A 16,208-nucleotide genomic window follows, 5' to 3' on the forward strand; every position below is an offset into this window, starting at 1 on the left:
TCCCGATTTGGAACCAGTCTGTTGTTCCATGTCCAGTTCTAACTGTTGCTTCTTGACCTGCATACCGATTTCTCAGGAGGCAGGTCAGGTGGTCTGGTATTCCCATGTCATTAAGAATTTTCCACAGTTTGTTGTGATCCACACGGTCAAAGGCTTTGGTGTAGTCAGTAAAACAGAAGATGTTTTTCTGAAACTCTCTTGCTTTTTTGATGACCCAACCGATGTTGGCAATTTGATGATTTAAATGAAGCCACCAAAGGGAAATAGAATTACGGCTAAATTCTATATAAGTAAATTTACTCCAAAAATACAAATAAAAAATAGGAAGTTATCATTCAAAATTAAAATAAATATGTAAAGTCAGGGTAGCAAGATTAGTCCTTGCCCCCTCCCCATCCGCCCCCATACGAGGAGTTTCTTTGCTGCCCTGTTCAGAGTGCTTGCTTTTAAGTAGCTTTTTGGTGTGTGCACAGCTCACCATGCAGGGGTTGTCTCTTCATAACGATGTGTCCCTGGAGCCAGCAGGTCCAGTTTCCAGGAGCCCTTGCCAAAAGAATGATTGAACACCTTCAGTGCTCATTTCTAGCATTAAGCTGCCTTCCTCCAAGTCATCCCTCAGATTTTGTGATGACTTAGTGGCAAAATAGGCTTTGAGGAAGTCAGTCAAGAGGGGAGAGTAAGGGAGACACTCAGAACTGACATCAGTGTCCTAGGTAGTGCCCTTCTGGATGAAGGGGGAAATCAGTTGTCTTTCAGATGCGTGTTTCTGGTTTCTTTTTAAAATCTTTTAAAAAGATTGTGAAATGTAATAATCAAACATGAAGTGATTTGCTAGGACTCCTCCCTTCTTCCTCTGCTGCCTTAACTGCCCTCCTTCTGGTGATGACTTCATAAGGTGATGGTTGGGTGGCTTTGCTAACAAAAGAAGAAATAGTTGGAAAAATAACAAAAATATCAGTGAAAGAATAAGTTTGAGATTCATGCGGATAAAAAAAAAATCCTGAAATCATGTCCTTTAGGGTAATACACAAGGCAACTGAAAGGGAACTAAGACAAGGCGTGAGAAAAGTGACGAGAAGATCAGGCATTGGATCAGACAGACTTTGTGTTGTCTCTGTTGTTCCAAAACTGGTACAGTTTGTTCTAAGGACTGATGCCTGCTTTTGTGTTGGAGATAGACCTGAATTACAGCTAAAGGTGTGTTTCTAGTTTTTCTGGAACTTGAGATCTAGAGTTTTAGGTGTGTATAAATTAATTATGAAAAAAGAAAAAACTGCAGTAGAGCTTTTACAATCTTCTTACATGTTTCAGATGTGAAAATTCAAAGATATTTAGTACCCTTTCTCCACTTGGAAGCTGCTGTGAATAGATTTCATTTAATAGGGAATTGACACAGTAGGATACACTTTAATACACTGAAAATATTTTGATGAGTTCTGGGTAAAGTTACGTTGGTACTTGGGCAAATAAGCATAAATTTTAAAATTGTTATTTTTCTTACAGTCTTATTTTGTAACGGATTATGATCCAACCATCGAGGATTCCTACACAAAGCAGTGCGTGATAGATGACCGGGCGGCCCGGCTAGACAGTAAGTAATCTTCCTTTATTTGATGGTTCACGTATCATATTTTTAAAGTAAGCTTTGAAGTTTTGCTAGGTTAAATAGCTACAGTTGAAATGTTAGGTGATCTTGAATATAAGTTCATCTTTTTCATTAGTTTTAATTGATGAATCTACATGTTAGGCAATTTAAATGTAATGTAAAACAATAACTGGATTGAGAGCAGGTAAAATTAGTCATGTCACTGTAACTTGTTAAAATTGTATTTATTGGGACATTTGGGGAAAAAAAAAACTGAGTTTTGGCTCTTCCTGCATTTTGATGAAGGCTAAAATGGGTGAAGTAAATATAGAAAAGCTTCAATATTTGCTAACTTGCTTAGAGTTTATAGCACAGAGGCCTTAGCAAATAGTGTTTTGTGCTTGGCTAAACATTCCACTCCTCCACAAGAGAAAGGGCTGTTCTTTTAACTTGTATGATTCTTTTATTCACAGATATCAGTGAATACCTTAGCACCTGTACAGTCAATATGGTATTTGGGGGGGTGGGGTACACCAGCATTTCCTTCTTGAATTTACAGGTATCTTTTTCAGTTCTCTTCATAGAGGAGGTAAACATCCAAGTGACTTCAGAGGTTGTCTGACTCTGTCTGCCTATATGGATTTGATATTTTTAACCTTGTAATTGCTATGCTAATGTATTCTAACTGCAAAATCAACCTGCACTGATAAAGATAACTCGGCGACTGTCTGCCATTAGAATATATTTGTCTTTAGCATTGAGAATAAAGTACTAAAAGGGGAATGCTGTTTAAAAAATTATACCAAGTGTGATGTTTTCCAAAGGAGTCACATTAACTGGGCCTGCCCACGTGAGGGAGCCATTTTTGTGAGATGAACACATGAACATCATTACATTTCTCATTTTTTTCTTTAGTTCTGGATACAGCGGGACAAGAGGAATTTGGAGCTATGAGAGAACAGTATATGAGAACTGGCGAGGGTTTCCTTTTGGTCTTTTCAGTCACAGATAGAGGCAGGTTTGTATCAATATTTAATTGTAGATCTCTCCTGTTCATGTCTAGATCACTGTTCATTAAATTTGCATTTTTGTTTGTATAGAAAAAGGAAAAGTAAGAAAGTACTAAATGGGGCAGGGGAGTCTGAATTCTGGTACTTGACCAAATTAATGAATTTGTTTTTGTTTTTAGTTTTGAAGAAATCTATAAGTTTCAAAGACAGATTCTCAGAGTAAAGGATCGTGATGAATTTCCAATGATTTTAATTGGTAATAAAGCAGATCTGGATCATCAGAGACAGGTGAGAGGGTTTTGCTCTTGGGAAACCAGTTATTTGTAATTATGTAAGTGAACAGCTATATTTAATGAGAAAGTGCCATGATCAAAAACACTGTGCTGAGTGTGGCACACTGGATTTGATAGGAGTATCAACAGGGGAGCCTGGTAGGCTGCAGTCCATGGGGTCGCGACGAGTCGGACACGGCTGAGCGATTTCACTTTCACTTTTCCCTTTCATGCACTGGAGAAGGAAATGGCAACCCACTCCAGTGTTCTTGCCTGGAGAATCCCAGGGACAGGGGAGCCTGGTGGGCTGCTGTCTATGGGGTCGCACAGAGTCAGACACGACTAAAGCGAGTTAGCAGCAGCAGTGTAACAGGTGACAAATTAAAAGGAAGTAGATTTGGGGATCTTAAATTTTTACATATTATACAAAACTTCAGTGTACTATAAACCTGCAGGTATTTTATACCATCTCCATTCACATATTATAATTTCTAAGGTAAGACCTACAGCTCTAACCTAGTTAGATACTTTTAAAATTACCCCTGTGCTATGCTTAGTCGATCAGTCGTGTCCGACTCTTTGTGACCCGGTGGACTGTAGTCCATCAGGCTCCTCTCTCCATGGGGATTCTGCAAGCAAGAATACTGGAGTGGGTTCCCATGCCCTCCTCCAGGGGATCTTCCCAACCCAGGGATCAAATCCAGGTCTCCTGCGTTGCAGGCGTATTCTTTACCATCTGAGTCACCCGGGTAGCCTAATTCTGTGTTAATGCTGAATTACCTAATTTAGAGAATGACTTTATGACAGTATTTGAATTTTTTCTAAGTCCTGTTAATCACATGAGCAGCTCTAACTGCCCAATAACCTGCTGGAAAATAATATTTTTAGTATTTAGTTGAAAGCTTATTTATGCTCACTTGTTCTTTACCCAAGTATTTCACATTTGATTTTTAAAATTTTTGGTATATATTGGCCACTCATCTTTTTGTGGGAGAGGGGAACAAGATCAGATGTAAGTTAATGGAGGTGCTACGTTATTTAGGTCTTTGTCTTTACCCCTCATCTGGAATACAATTGTTTAAATACTTTCTTAACTGTTGCTGGTATTTAAGTTCTCTTTTGTTATATAATCTTGGTGTTAACATAATCTTTTGTTGACAGATTTTGTTTGAAAGTGCAAACATCAGGAAAAATGGATTGACAAACAGCATTGAGGACAGACTTCCATTTTGTAATTAGCATTATTTAAAACATAATGTTTGATTCGTGTGCTCTATTTGTAAAGTTTTGTTGAAGGTATACCAAATTTAAGACTTGAGAGGATGATACTGTTCTAATGCTAAGATTTAGAAATGTTTACCTGATGTAGAATAAATTTTACCACTACTTCTCTTTCAGATCTGATTTATTATAAAGTTAAGGTGAAACATTCTATCTTCATTTCAAACCAGTATAAGCTGTTGAAAGTAATTTAGGATATGGCATTGATCACATCCTAAAACCTGGAGTAGACAGTCCATCTTTTTAAAAAATTTTATATTTTATCTTGAGATGACGATTTTCTTCAGCATTTCTCAATCTAATTATATTTATTAAATATTGCTCAGTAGGACTTTTTTTTACTGCCCTTCTCAGCCCTTTCTAGTACTAGAAACATTTGTAGATGTTGTTGGATCTGAGAACTAATGGCAAACTAGCTCTGCATGGAACAGGGGGTTCTTGCTGTATCTAATGCTGGATAGATGTATTTTCTGCCCTGGTTTTTCTCAAGCTTTTTCGTGGTGGTAACTCCAGTAAAGGAATAAGCTGGCAGGCCTGGGCTGAGGTGGGAGTCTTCTATACGTTTTATACGTTTGGTAAAATTAGGGAGAACAGAGGAGGGGAGAGTGTGTCCATCAGAACTAACAAGTCTTGCCCTCGTTAGCTTGGGGGCAGGGGATCAGTATGAATTATTTTTAAGCCATTTATATAGTGAAGATTGCCAGTATTTGGAGTGTGGTTTCCATCTGTCTGCAGATATTAACATATCGTGGTACTTTGGCTTTGTTTTATACCATAGATTTATAAATTTTTCATCTTAAGTTTTTTTCTTTTTTTTATAAAAGTGATAGAGTCTCAGAGCAAAATAACACCACGGTGATAAGAGAAGCAATATTGGGAATAAGTTTAATATTTTCATCACCTCAAAGATAGGCAATGAGCTTGAAATAAGTTCTTTATTTCTGGGCTTTAAAACATATGCATAGACATTAGTTACTGTATAAATCCTGAAAGGTTCAAATGTGTATATGTATCTGAGGGAGAAAAGCAAATGGCTGAAAACTGCTTAATTTTCTGCTCATTCCTGTAGGTCTCCTCTCTGAAGAATAGGCACAGAGAGACATCTTATTCCTCCCATGCTTTGTCTTCTCTTTTCTAGGTTCCTTCACACCCGCACTTGGGGTGTTAGCTAACTCACTTAAAAGTCATCGTCAGTACTCTTATGTGAGAGCCTTTAGTGCTGACTGGAAATCCTCCTATGTTTCCCTAGTCCATTCATTTCCCACTTGTTTGGATAATTGATACTTAACTTTCTCGTTCTTAAGGTTATAACACTTCCCCCTCCTCATTCTCAGCAGATTGATAATGAGTGGTATTTTCCTATTTCCCTGAGAAACTTCTACGTGTTCCCACCTGCACATGCACTAACCTAAGTGCCCGTGTGCCCCATCAGTTTTGCTTCTCCCCACTTGCATGGATAAATTTCACCTCTCTGACCAACCTCTCTGGTAGGCACTGGAGCCCATCCGTTCCTTCTCCTGGGCATCACCGCAGCAGTTGTTCCATCCAGGTGTTCCAATTCTCTCCCGCCTGATCATTTCCATCAGCCTGAGACGTGCTGCAGTGCTCTGATCTTTAAAACAAAAAGTAACCATAGCAAAATGGCAACCCACTCAAGTGTTCTTGCCTAGAGAATCCTGTGGACAGAGGAGCCTGGTGGGCTGCTGTCCATAGGGTCGCATGGAGTCGGACACGACTGAAGCGACTTAGCATGCATGCATGCATTGGGGAAGGAAATGGCAACCCGCTCCAGTATTCTTGGCTGGAGAATCCCAGGGACAGAGGATCCTGGTGGGCTGCCGTCTACGGGGTCGCACAGAGTCGGACACGACTGAAGCAACTTGGCAGCAGCAGCAGCAACCATAGCAAATGCTAATCTAACATCCCTCTTTGAGAACCTTTTTGCTGCTCCTTCGAGTAAGCAAAACTGCTTAGAAGTGTTATCTATACACTCATTCTCTACTTCTTTTCCTTTCTGGCACTGACTTCAGGCATGCACCCGGTCAAGGTCACCGCTTAACACAGATGTCAGTAACATTTGACACTTAACGCAGATGTCAGTGACATTTGACACAGATACTCACATTCTCCTTTTTGAAACACTTCGTTTACTTAGCTCTGGAGCAGTATCCCCTGGGCTTCCTCCCTCCTCCCTTTGTTGATACCTCCTTGTCTGTGTCAGGTATCTGAGGGCTGAGGCAAACTCTCTCCTAGGCCCTGGGTATACAAACATATCTTTGTCCTTCTAGCCTTGAGGGCCTTACTCATAGTAGTTGAAATGCTATACTAAAGGTTTCTTACCTTTGAAAACCCTCTTCAGAATTAAAGGTGTTATTCTGTATATCTTGGCATCGTTACTTGCTCTACCAGATGAACCTGGACAGGCCACAGGCACCCCATAAAAACTTCCCCTTGTTTGGAAGTGCTGACTTTCTGGCCATCTTTTTAGGTTCATAGTCATTAACCAGTCTGATTGCTGTCAGTTGCTGGTCAGCTTGTTAATTCTTGCCTTTGTCTTAGGCATGACCCTTTGGACTTGCTCTAGTTTCTATCCTGTTTTTCTTACAGAGCAAATGCCAGTTCCCCATGTTCTTTATATGTGGGTCAGCCCTGGGTATCCCTACTATTGCTCCTGAGATTCTGAACCCATCAGGGAGGGGAGATCAGCCGGAAGAGGCTTTGCTACTTCCTTTTGGCTTCTGTATGTCTCTGGACTTGCTTCTTGCATCCCCTATTCATCCAGCTTTTATAGAACACTTTCTAGGCACTGATGACAGAAAAAAACAAAATCACTGACATAAAAAGAGATCTGTAGAATTTGAATGGCAGTATTACCCCATACCTGAGCCCTTAGAGAGACTGATTATTTTGTTTATACTGTCAGAGATGTAGTAAGAAAATATAGGTAAACGATTTGCTTGCCCTTGCTAAAATGTTAACATTATAAATATGACAGCATATTAATTCTGAAATTTAATACAGCAGCTGTGTATGGGCTTGGACTGTGAACTTCTTGATAGCTCTGATTTCAAGTTCCTTGTCCTTGACTCAACCTGGTCTAGAAATCAGGAGTTTTTGTCTCTCTCTCTGTTTTTGTTTTTTGTTGTTGTTCTTTTGATTTTCCGCCTTTTACCTCTCCTGGCTTAGTTTCTCCTTTCCTCCTTGTTAAGTGCTTGTCATCAATAATTTGAGAAAGGAGCCCATTTCACCTGTAACAGTGTATTACCTCAGTGTGCTTATCCCTCTCCTCCTATCGGTTGGTGCCTTGACCACAATGTGCCCCTGCATCCTCCCAGGGAAAACAGGCTCCTCCCCGCAACAGTAGAGTAAGGGTCTTTTCTGGCTTTACCTGTTGATGCCTTGTCTGCATCTAAAACGTTTGTAAGCACCATGAGGGCTTCTCAGTTTTGACCACTTTGTTTTGTTCATATTTTATCCTTAACACAGAACAAAGTTGCTGAAGGAATGAATCCAAGGCATCAGTGAATCAAGATGTGGTATTAAAATGACTACATAATAGATGTTTTTGAAAAACAAATTTTGCTTCTGTAAACTTAGGTTGTATTGTTAACTCAATACAACCCTAAGTGAGTATTGCAGATGTTGTAGTCTATTCCTATTAAACCCCATTTGTTTAATAAAATTGCTCTCATCATTCCCATTTTGCTCTTCTCTATTTAAAAATACATAGTGTTAGGTAAACTTGTATTGTTGTGGATTTCCACTGAGACTCATTTGTGCCTTTGAACTGAGTCTCACTGGAGGTTTCCAAATGTAAACCCGAGTTTCTTGCATCAGGTTCACCTTGGCTGTTTAAAACAAACCATTTCTGGGTAGCACTCAGATCTACCAAAACCAGGCATAGGATTTGATATCTTTATAAAATTCCCTGGTTGGGGAACCTCCAGGAAATCCTTGTTTATGTGGCTTTCAGTTTTTTGTTGATTTTTGGCTTCACAGTGTTTTGGCTTTGTTCCATGTGGTGTTCTTTTTGTCATATTTTTTTGCTTTTGTGGTGATGATGCTGTTTTTACTTCTTAACTAAAAGTATGCTCAGTAAGCTCATAAGCAGCACTGTATGTGGTTAGAGATGTCTTGACTAGAGATGTGTGTGTGAACTTTGTTGACCTTGGTTCCTGGAAGACTGATGTAAGACCGTGCTAACAAACGAACAAATGAAGCATATGAACAGTCTTAGCAGTGGGATTTTTTTTTAATCATCTAGACTATTAATTCATTAATTTTTCTTAATTGTATAAAAATGGGTTATTTGCTGTTTCCCTCCAGCTGGATTATATCATGTAGGCAGGAGAGGGCAAGGTAGCTTTCTGAGGAGTAATTGAGCAGAAAGCATAATATTTTTAAGGATGTGTATTTCCCTCCCACAATCAAATTACCTTATATTAGCAAAGTAAGTAATTTATTGAGATTGACATGTCTCAAATATTTATTTTTACCTTACTTCAAAGTAAAAGAAGAGAGACGTAAGTATTTGGTCATACTCTATTTCCTTAACATACCTTTATTAAATAACTGCTATGTGCTCTTCTAGGCTCTGGGTTTACAAAGGCGAGTAGACCTTACAACTTAGCTAAAAATGACATAATGGTGGGAGAATGAAAAGACAAAACCAAAAATTGTAGTGCGTTGACTTTTTTTGCTAGTCATTAAAGAATGTGATGGGCATTCTGGGATACTGTAAAAACAACAGTAAGAAAGTTTTTGATTGCTCAAGTCTTGAATTATTAGTATGAAATGAATTAGTATAGAGTTGGGAGAGAAGGGAAGACATCCCAGGAAGAAGGAACAGAATTTTTGACATGAGGCGCTTTTTGTAGGAAGGAATTTCATGTCAATTTTTCTTAAAAAGGAATTTTCCTTTCTAAATTGGTGGCTCTTTAAAGCTTTCTTTTCATGCTTGGCTTCCTTACTCATTGTTAATTGCTTGCTTAATTTGGTTGATTTATATTTCAGATCATAGGCCTTATGGTACATGTACTGTTGTGAAGGAGAGGCAGAGTAAATTTTAAAACTGTTAAACTTACATATACCAGTGCTGTGTAGAACCTGCCTGCCACTCTTTTGAAACACAACAGGGTATAATCTGCTATAAAGTAATTGTTAGATGTAGACATGCTAATGTAATAGCCTAATGATATTTCACTGAAGGTGCTGAATTTTATGAATGTAATGTTAAATTAGGAGAACAAGCTATATATGAAAGGAATAGATGGAACAATATTTTGAGCTGAAATAGGGCCAGGAATAATTCATATTCTAATCAACCAGAGTGGCAAACTCACCTAGAAGTTAATATCTAAAAATTTATTTCAAAAGCAAAGGTGAAGTAAAGACTTCTCCCAGATATACAAAAATGGAAAGAATTTATTACCAGCATACTTGTGTTAAAAGAAATGCAAAAAGAGGAAAACTATACCAAATGGAAATCTAGATGTATACACAGAAATGAAGAACACCTTTACCCATTTATGTGGGTAAATATAAATTACTTTTATTATTGTTACTTAAATCTCCTTAAAACATAATGGGATGTTTAAAAACAAAAATAGTGTAGGTGGTAATAATAAAAATTATCAGGAGGAAGAAACATACTGTTAAGAGTCTTAAACTATACATGGATTGACATTCCATTTGAATTAGACAGAAGTGAAACATGTCTTATAAACTAAAGCAATTATAAAAATAACATATTACATATCTAGTTCATTAGCCAACCAAGATGATAAAATGGAATTGTGAAAACAGTACAGCTTATTTAATGCTGAAAGACTAAATGCTTTGTCCCTAAGATCAGAAACAAATCAAAAGTATCCCCTTCCATTGTTGTCTTCGAGGTTCCAGGCAATATGGAAGGGTCAGAAAAAGAATGAAAAGGCATCTACATTAGAAAGAAAGCAACAAAAAACTGTCTTTATTAACAAATGGCATGATTGCTTATATAAAAAGAGTCTGTAGCATTTACAAAAATAAAAACAAAAAACACCTAGATAAGTGGATTTAGCATAATTCCAGGGTCTGAGATAAAGGTACAAAAATTATGATTCTGTTTTTGCAGAGAAAAATCTATATCATTGAAAAAAGATGAGAAGAATGTGGTTCTGTATGGATGATAGGTTCCTAAATTTTCTATTTTTTCCTTTTTGCTCACCTATAATTTTCTAACCTGTATTTATTTGTGTGTGTGTGTGTGTTTGGTAATGGCAGCAGTGAAATTCTTTTTTTTAAATATGTATTTTCAGCCCCACCATATAAATATAACTGTAAAATATCAATAATAATAATAAGCATATTTCAGCCCTCTACGTTTAAAACACATATAGGACATTTACTTATATTCAATTAGCATTTTCTTATTCTGACCTGGCATTTGTATGTCATCAGCAAAGCCACCCTTCCACGCTTACCTTCCTTCATTGCCTCGTGTAAGGAAGTCATTATGAGGGTGTGTGGTCCTATTCGTTGTTTTTTTCCCCCTTATTGAGAGTCTTCCATGTACCAGGTGCTGGTGAATGCAGATGGGAAGAAGATCCGTGGCTTCTTGATGCTTGCCCTCCTCTCCAGGTTCACCTCTTGCTGTGCTCTCTCTTGACTTGCTGTATTCCAGCCGTTCTAGGCTTTTTCAGTTCCTGAAACTTGGAGCACCCTCACACCTGCTATTTCCTTTGTCAGGGATCCTTTATTTTAACTTTTTATTTTATGCTGGGTGTAGTCGATTAACCATGTTGTGATAGTTTCAGGTGGACAGTGAGGAGACTCAGCCATACATGTACATGTGTCCGTTCTCCCCAAACTCCCCTCCCACCCGGCTGCCATGTAACATTGAGCAGAGTTCCCTGTGTAGGACCTTGTGGGTTATCCATTCTAAATAGAGCACTGTGTGTGTGTCCGTCCCCAATTCCCTAACAATCCCTTTTCCCTCATCCTCTCCCCAGCCCCTGCAACCATCATGAGTTCCTTCTCTAAGTCTGTGAGTGTGTTTCTGTTCTGTAAATAAGTTCATTTGTATCATTTCTTTTTGGATTCTGCATATAAGAGGGATACTTCTTCACCTCGACCCAACTCCATAGTCTTTGTTTAGTTCCTAACCTGAATGTCACTTCTTCACGGAGGCTTTCCCTGACCTGCCCAGAAGGGTTATAGACTCTCATACCACTTTGTATACTTCCCAGTATTTATCACTGTTGTATTGAATACTTTTGAATAATCACTAGGCTAACATCTTGCCTCTGTCTTATTTTACGTTTTTCAGCAGAGCTGGGCTTTAGCATGTATTAAGCTGTTAAGTCTCTTGGTTCATCTTACAACAGACAAACTTGGCCTCTGGCTGGATTAACAGTGCAGTCGGTGGCCAAACAGTAGATAGAGCAGATCTAACTGTTAATACTGTACCTCAAACACAACTCTTGGAATTTCAGGTAACACAGGAAGAAGGACAGCAGTTAGCACGGCAACTTAAGGTAACATACATGGAGGCGTCAGCAAAGATTAGGATGAATGTAGATCAAGCGTTCCATGAACTTGTCCGGGTTATAAGGTAAGCAGAACACATACCAGAAGTTTGTTTTAATTTATTGAATTTGATGGGTAGTCATGCTGTGCTTTTTAAAATAACTAACTGAGGGGAAAAGTCACCATTAAATGCTTTTAGTAAGAAGGAGGAAATTGTAGGAGTGATTCTTGGAATCATTTTTGACATAGTATGTTAAAAACTTTAATTATGTACATATTCTAGTTGCTTCCAAAAAGCCTGCTTTTATTATGTTGAAGTAGAGTACACATGGATTTTGAAAAGAATCAATGCAGCTTCCAAAGGCAGAGCTGGTATGAAGGTGGTGAGGACAGCGGCTCACACTTGAATGGTGACCTTTGTCAGATCCTGTGCTAAGTGCTTAGTGTGTATTACTGCAGTTCACCCCCACCACAGCCCAATAATGCCCCCAGTCTAAGACGAGAAAAGAGGTACAGAGAGGTTAAATGATTGGAGCATATTAAAATGGCAGAACTGGGACTTAAATCTAGGTCTCTGATTCCAGAGCCTGTGTGTGCTCTTAGCTTTGCTTCTCACCCATTCCCCCCTGGCTACAAGGAAACCAGGCCTTAAGGATTCAACAGTCCCACAGGACACGAAGTATGATACCCACACTTCATAGAGGCTTTCTGTTAGCTGGCCTAGGGGGCCCCTGTGATTCAGAAAGTGTTAATGGGTTCCAGGAAGCTTGAGGTGGTGAGTGAGATAGGCTGGAGTTTGTGTGTGTGAGAAAGAGTGAGTTGCTTTAATGGGTGGGGTTTGGTTAGTTTGCTGGTTTGGCCCCTACTTCACCCTCTTTTCTTAGATCTGCTGATTTCTCTGCCAGTTAGTTTGACAAGTATATGGACCTAGTTCCTGTTAGTTGTACATCTAAGGTGAATTGACATCTGAGCTATGGGCTTCTGTTGTACCTTTTTTTTTTTTTTTAGCCCCTTTCAAGGCATTCTCTTTGTGGGGTGGAAAAGAAGTGAAGATCGTCTTTTTATTTTTTTAGTAGTTTGTTAAAACCCAAATTCTGTTATTTTTTAAGGAATGTAGAGTTTCAGTTTCTCAAGTTGGAAAAGATTTGAGAAGTGAATAGTGATGTACAACATTGTGAATATATGTAAAGCCACTGCCCTGTACACTTAAGAATGGTTAAAATGATAAATTTTATGTATATTTTACCATATGAACCAGTGCTTTTAAAACATTTTTTATTGCTTTTTTGAGATATTTTGTCTTTGGTTTTGGTTCTCAGAATTGATCCATATTTATCAGTCAGTCAGGAATGAGGAGGGGATAAAGGAGACTTTTTTTGTGCAGAGACTGTTAGACATTTGAACATGAACAAAAATCTTCAGTCCTCATAGGAAACTGTGATAGGTAGGGTTTTATTATCCCTCCTAAAATAACACTGCTCAGAGAGGAAACTAACTTCTCTAATACAGACTTGTAGCTACAAAGTGGCAGAACCGAGATAGGAATGGCATACCTCATAACGGCAGATACTCTAGTGATAGATGTTCCTTCCTAAGGATACCTTGGAGTCGTGGAATTTCAAAGTGGGAAGGGAACTTACAGGTTGTTGACTTCAGCATCTCACCTAATTGAAGACTTGCCCATAAATGAAACTCAGACAGGTTTGCTTATGCATTTGGGTATCCCTGCCCCCAAGGATCGGCTTTGACTCCCTCGTTGAAACTTAACACTGACATGCATATGCATGAAAACCAGATTGGTCCAACAGTAACCTGCATTTGTAGCAATATATTACCAAAAAGACAATTATCTGTAGATTTTTCTGTCTTACAGGAAGTTTCAAGAGCAGGAATGTCCTCCTTCACCAGAACCAACACGGAAAGAAAAAGACAAGAAAGGCTGCCATTGTGTCATTTTCTAAGAATCCCTTGAATTTTAGCTACCAACTGCCAGGAAAGCCCTCATCTTCTCCTCCTCTCCTTACAGTTTACATCACGTTGGTACCTTCCTAGCCTTAGATAAATGATCACCGTGGTAGCCTTAGACCAAGAAGCTGGCTAATCCTTTCCATGAAGCTAATCCAATGGTCATTTCAAGACAGATTTAATGGAAACACTAAGGCTGCTTCAAAGATTATCTGATTCCTTTAAAATGTATATCTATATACACAGACACATTCTTTTTTTTTAAATGCTTACTTTTAATAGGGATGAATCAGTTTTGGAATCTAAGCTGTTTGCCAAGCTGAAGTCATCGGTTGTGAAATAACTTTTAACTTCTGGAATCATGTTGCCTACTGCTACTCTAAATAGAAACATAGGGAATTTTTTAAAATGTGAATTTTTGCCTCTCTCTAAAAATTTTGATGTCAACTTTAGTTAATCTTAAGTACACTGAATTGAATCCACAAACGTGGGACATCTCAGACCTTTCCTGATGCTATAGCCTTTGTTTTCCAGTGGCCAAAATACCAAAATGCCTATTGTATTTATAGGTTAAAAACTGCGTGTAAAGCCTTTGCTATTACTCCTACTCTTAAAGATAATATTCTGTGTGGCCAAATATTTGGACTCATTCTGGACTTAGGCATTTCAATGTTCTTGGTATTTTAATTTAACTTTTTCACAGCCATGTTGAGAGTAAAAATAAATAATTTCTGTCTGTCTTCCTTTTCACGTATTTCTGGATAAGGGATTCAAAAAACTAAAACTGTTTTTGTTTGTAATATAAAATATGGAATTGATCTTTCCAGGGTCAGAGATGATTAATGTTTTGCTATATACTTTTATACATTATTTTCTTATCAAACTAGTTAACAAGTATTTTTATATGTTTGTAAGCAAATATGCTTTCACAGCATACCTTGTGTATATGTAAAGATAAGTATTTAAGTCTCACTGTTCACTTTTAACTGACAAAGAGAAAAAAGAAAGTGAAAACTACAAAAACTGTGGTAGAATCCTACATGCTGTTCCGGTCCTGGTTGTACCCACCTCTGGCCAGTCACATAGCTACTCAAGAAACCTTCCCGATAGAGTACAACAGGATGAGAATCTGAAATCACTTCCAATATCCCCTATTAGATATTGACTGTTCTATCAAGTAGTAAGTGGTGAAACTTTTAACTGACAAGTAGTGTAACTGTGGATGACTTCTGACTTTGTTTTTTAATTCTGTGGATTGTGTTTAAACAATTCAAAAGTTTGTTCCTGATTTTGAGATACTAAGTGGTATTGCACAGTTGTCACTTTATTGAATGTGTACAACAGTTTCATGAAGTTTATAAAGCGTACCCTTGTATAGCTTCAGGTGCTAGAATTAAAATTGATCTGTTATCACAAGATGATGCTTGATGACTTGTTATTTTGGTGGTTTGTTGGAGGAAACTTATTTGTAGTTCTATGCCGTTTCCCTCGGATTTGAATCTAAGATCAGTACTGGTTATTTAGAAGGTGAACTTGAAGTGAAATGGGAATCTTGTGTTTTAGTGTTTCTGGTGATTTCCTGAATATTTTCTTAAGTCGTTGTTTCTTAAATTTTTTCTATGAAGTGCTCCTGACAGAGATGCCCAGCTGTAGAGAAGAGAGGAGGGTGAATACAGCACATACACCCTCTCTAAAGAAGCAGAGCACACAGATTTGTTTGAATGCCTGTTAAAATTACTACCGTGTTTATTCTGTGGGTTTTGATGCTATAGTACTATCTCACATCCTTGTTAATACTTTCAAGTTGGGGAATTTTTTTTATCATTTGTGACTTCAGATAGTAAGAGACTATCTATACAACATTCATATTTAGTAGGAAATCTTTTATTTTATTCTGAGTAAATGCTTGGTAGCAAAGCAGCCTGGAGGTTAAATTTTATTATCTCAATTTACTTTTTTCCCCTCTCTGGTGCTTCACTTGGATGCCTTATATCCCTGTATGTTCAAGTTCCCTAACCTTTTCTTCTGCAGTTGTTCAATCTGCTATCAATCCCAACCAATGAATTTTTCATTTCAGACCTTACAGTTTTTCCTCTTTCTGTAGACCTGTTTTTTTTTTTTTTTGGTTTGTTTAAATATATCTTCTGTTTCTTTCTTCATTTTGTGTATGTATTTTTCTTATCCAGCCCCTTTCAGCTGAGTTCTAGAGAATTGAGTCTAATGCCTTGCCTGTTGTATGTAGTGAATTCTCTTCTGTGCATCTGGAATGGTTCTAGCTGTGTACCATTCTTGAGATAATTGAGAAAATAATCCCTCAAATAACTTTTTTGTAGTGCTTAATTCTCTTGCAGAACCCTGATTGAGAAAAGCTGCTTTGAATAGTTGAACATAGTTATAATAGCTGTGTGATATCCTTGTCCACTGATCATCTTTTTAATTTTTGGATCTCTTTCTGTTCACTGGTTTTTTTTCTCTTGTTACGGTCTCATTTTCCTGCTTCACACGTCTATTAAGTTTTATTAGATGCTGGACATTATGGATTTTATGTTGTTGGGTGCCTGGATTTTGTTGCCTTCATTAAAGATT

At 37.9% G+C, this 16,208-nt stretch overlaps 1 protein-coding gene across 2 annotated transcripts in view; it reads left to right on the plus strand.

Moving 5' to 3' along the window:
* Positions 1–15,038, plus strand: part of RRAS2 (RAS related 2) — a 78,393-nt gene extending 63,355 nt beyond the window's left edge. For both annotated transcript variants that reach the window (XM_081545153.1, XM_081545151.1), the window contains 5 exons: positions 1,504–1,591; positions 2,501–2,603; positions 2,775–2,883; positions 11,624–11,742; positions 13,531–15,038. In XM_081545153.1, the coding sequence (XP_081401279.1) occupies positions 1,504–1,591; positions 2,501–2,603; positions 2,775–2,883; positions 11,624–11,742; positions 13,531–13,618 (507 nt within the window). In that variant the 3' untranslated portion in view covers positions 13,619–15,038. The remainder of the gene's footprint in view (positions 1–1,503; positions 1,592–2,500; positions 2,604–2,774; positions 2,884–11,623; positions 11,743–13,530) is intronic.
* The last annotated feature ends 1,170 nt before the right edge of the window (positions 15,039–16,208 follow it).

Source organism: Giraffa tippelskirchi, chromosome 11 (genome assembly GCF_054371585.1).
Source record: "Giraffa tippelskirchi isolate mGirTip1 chromosome 11, T2T-mGirTip1v1.2.pri, whole genome shotgun sequence".
NCBI lineage: Eukaryota > Metazoa > Chordata > Mammalia > Artiodactyla > Giraffidae > Giraffa > Giraffa tippelskirchi.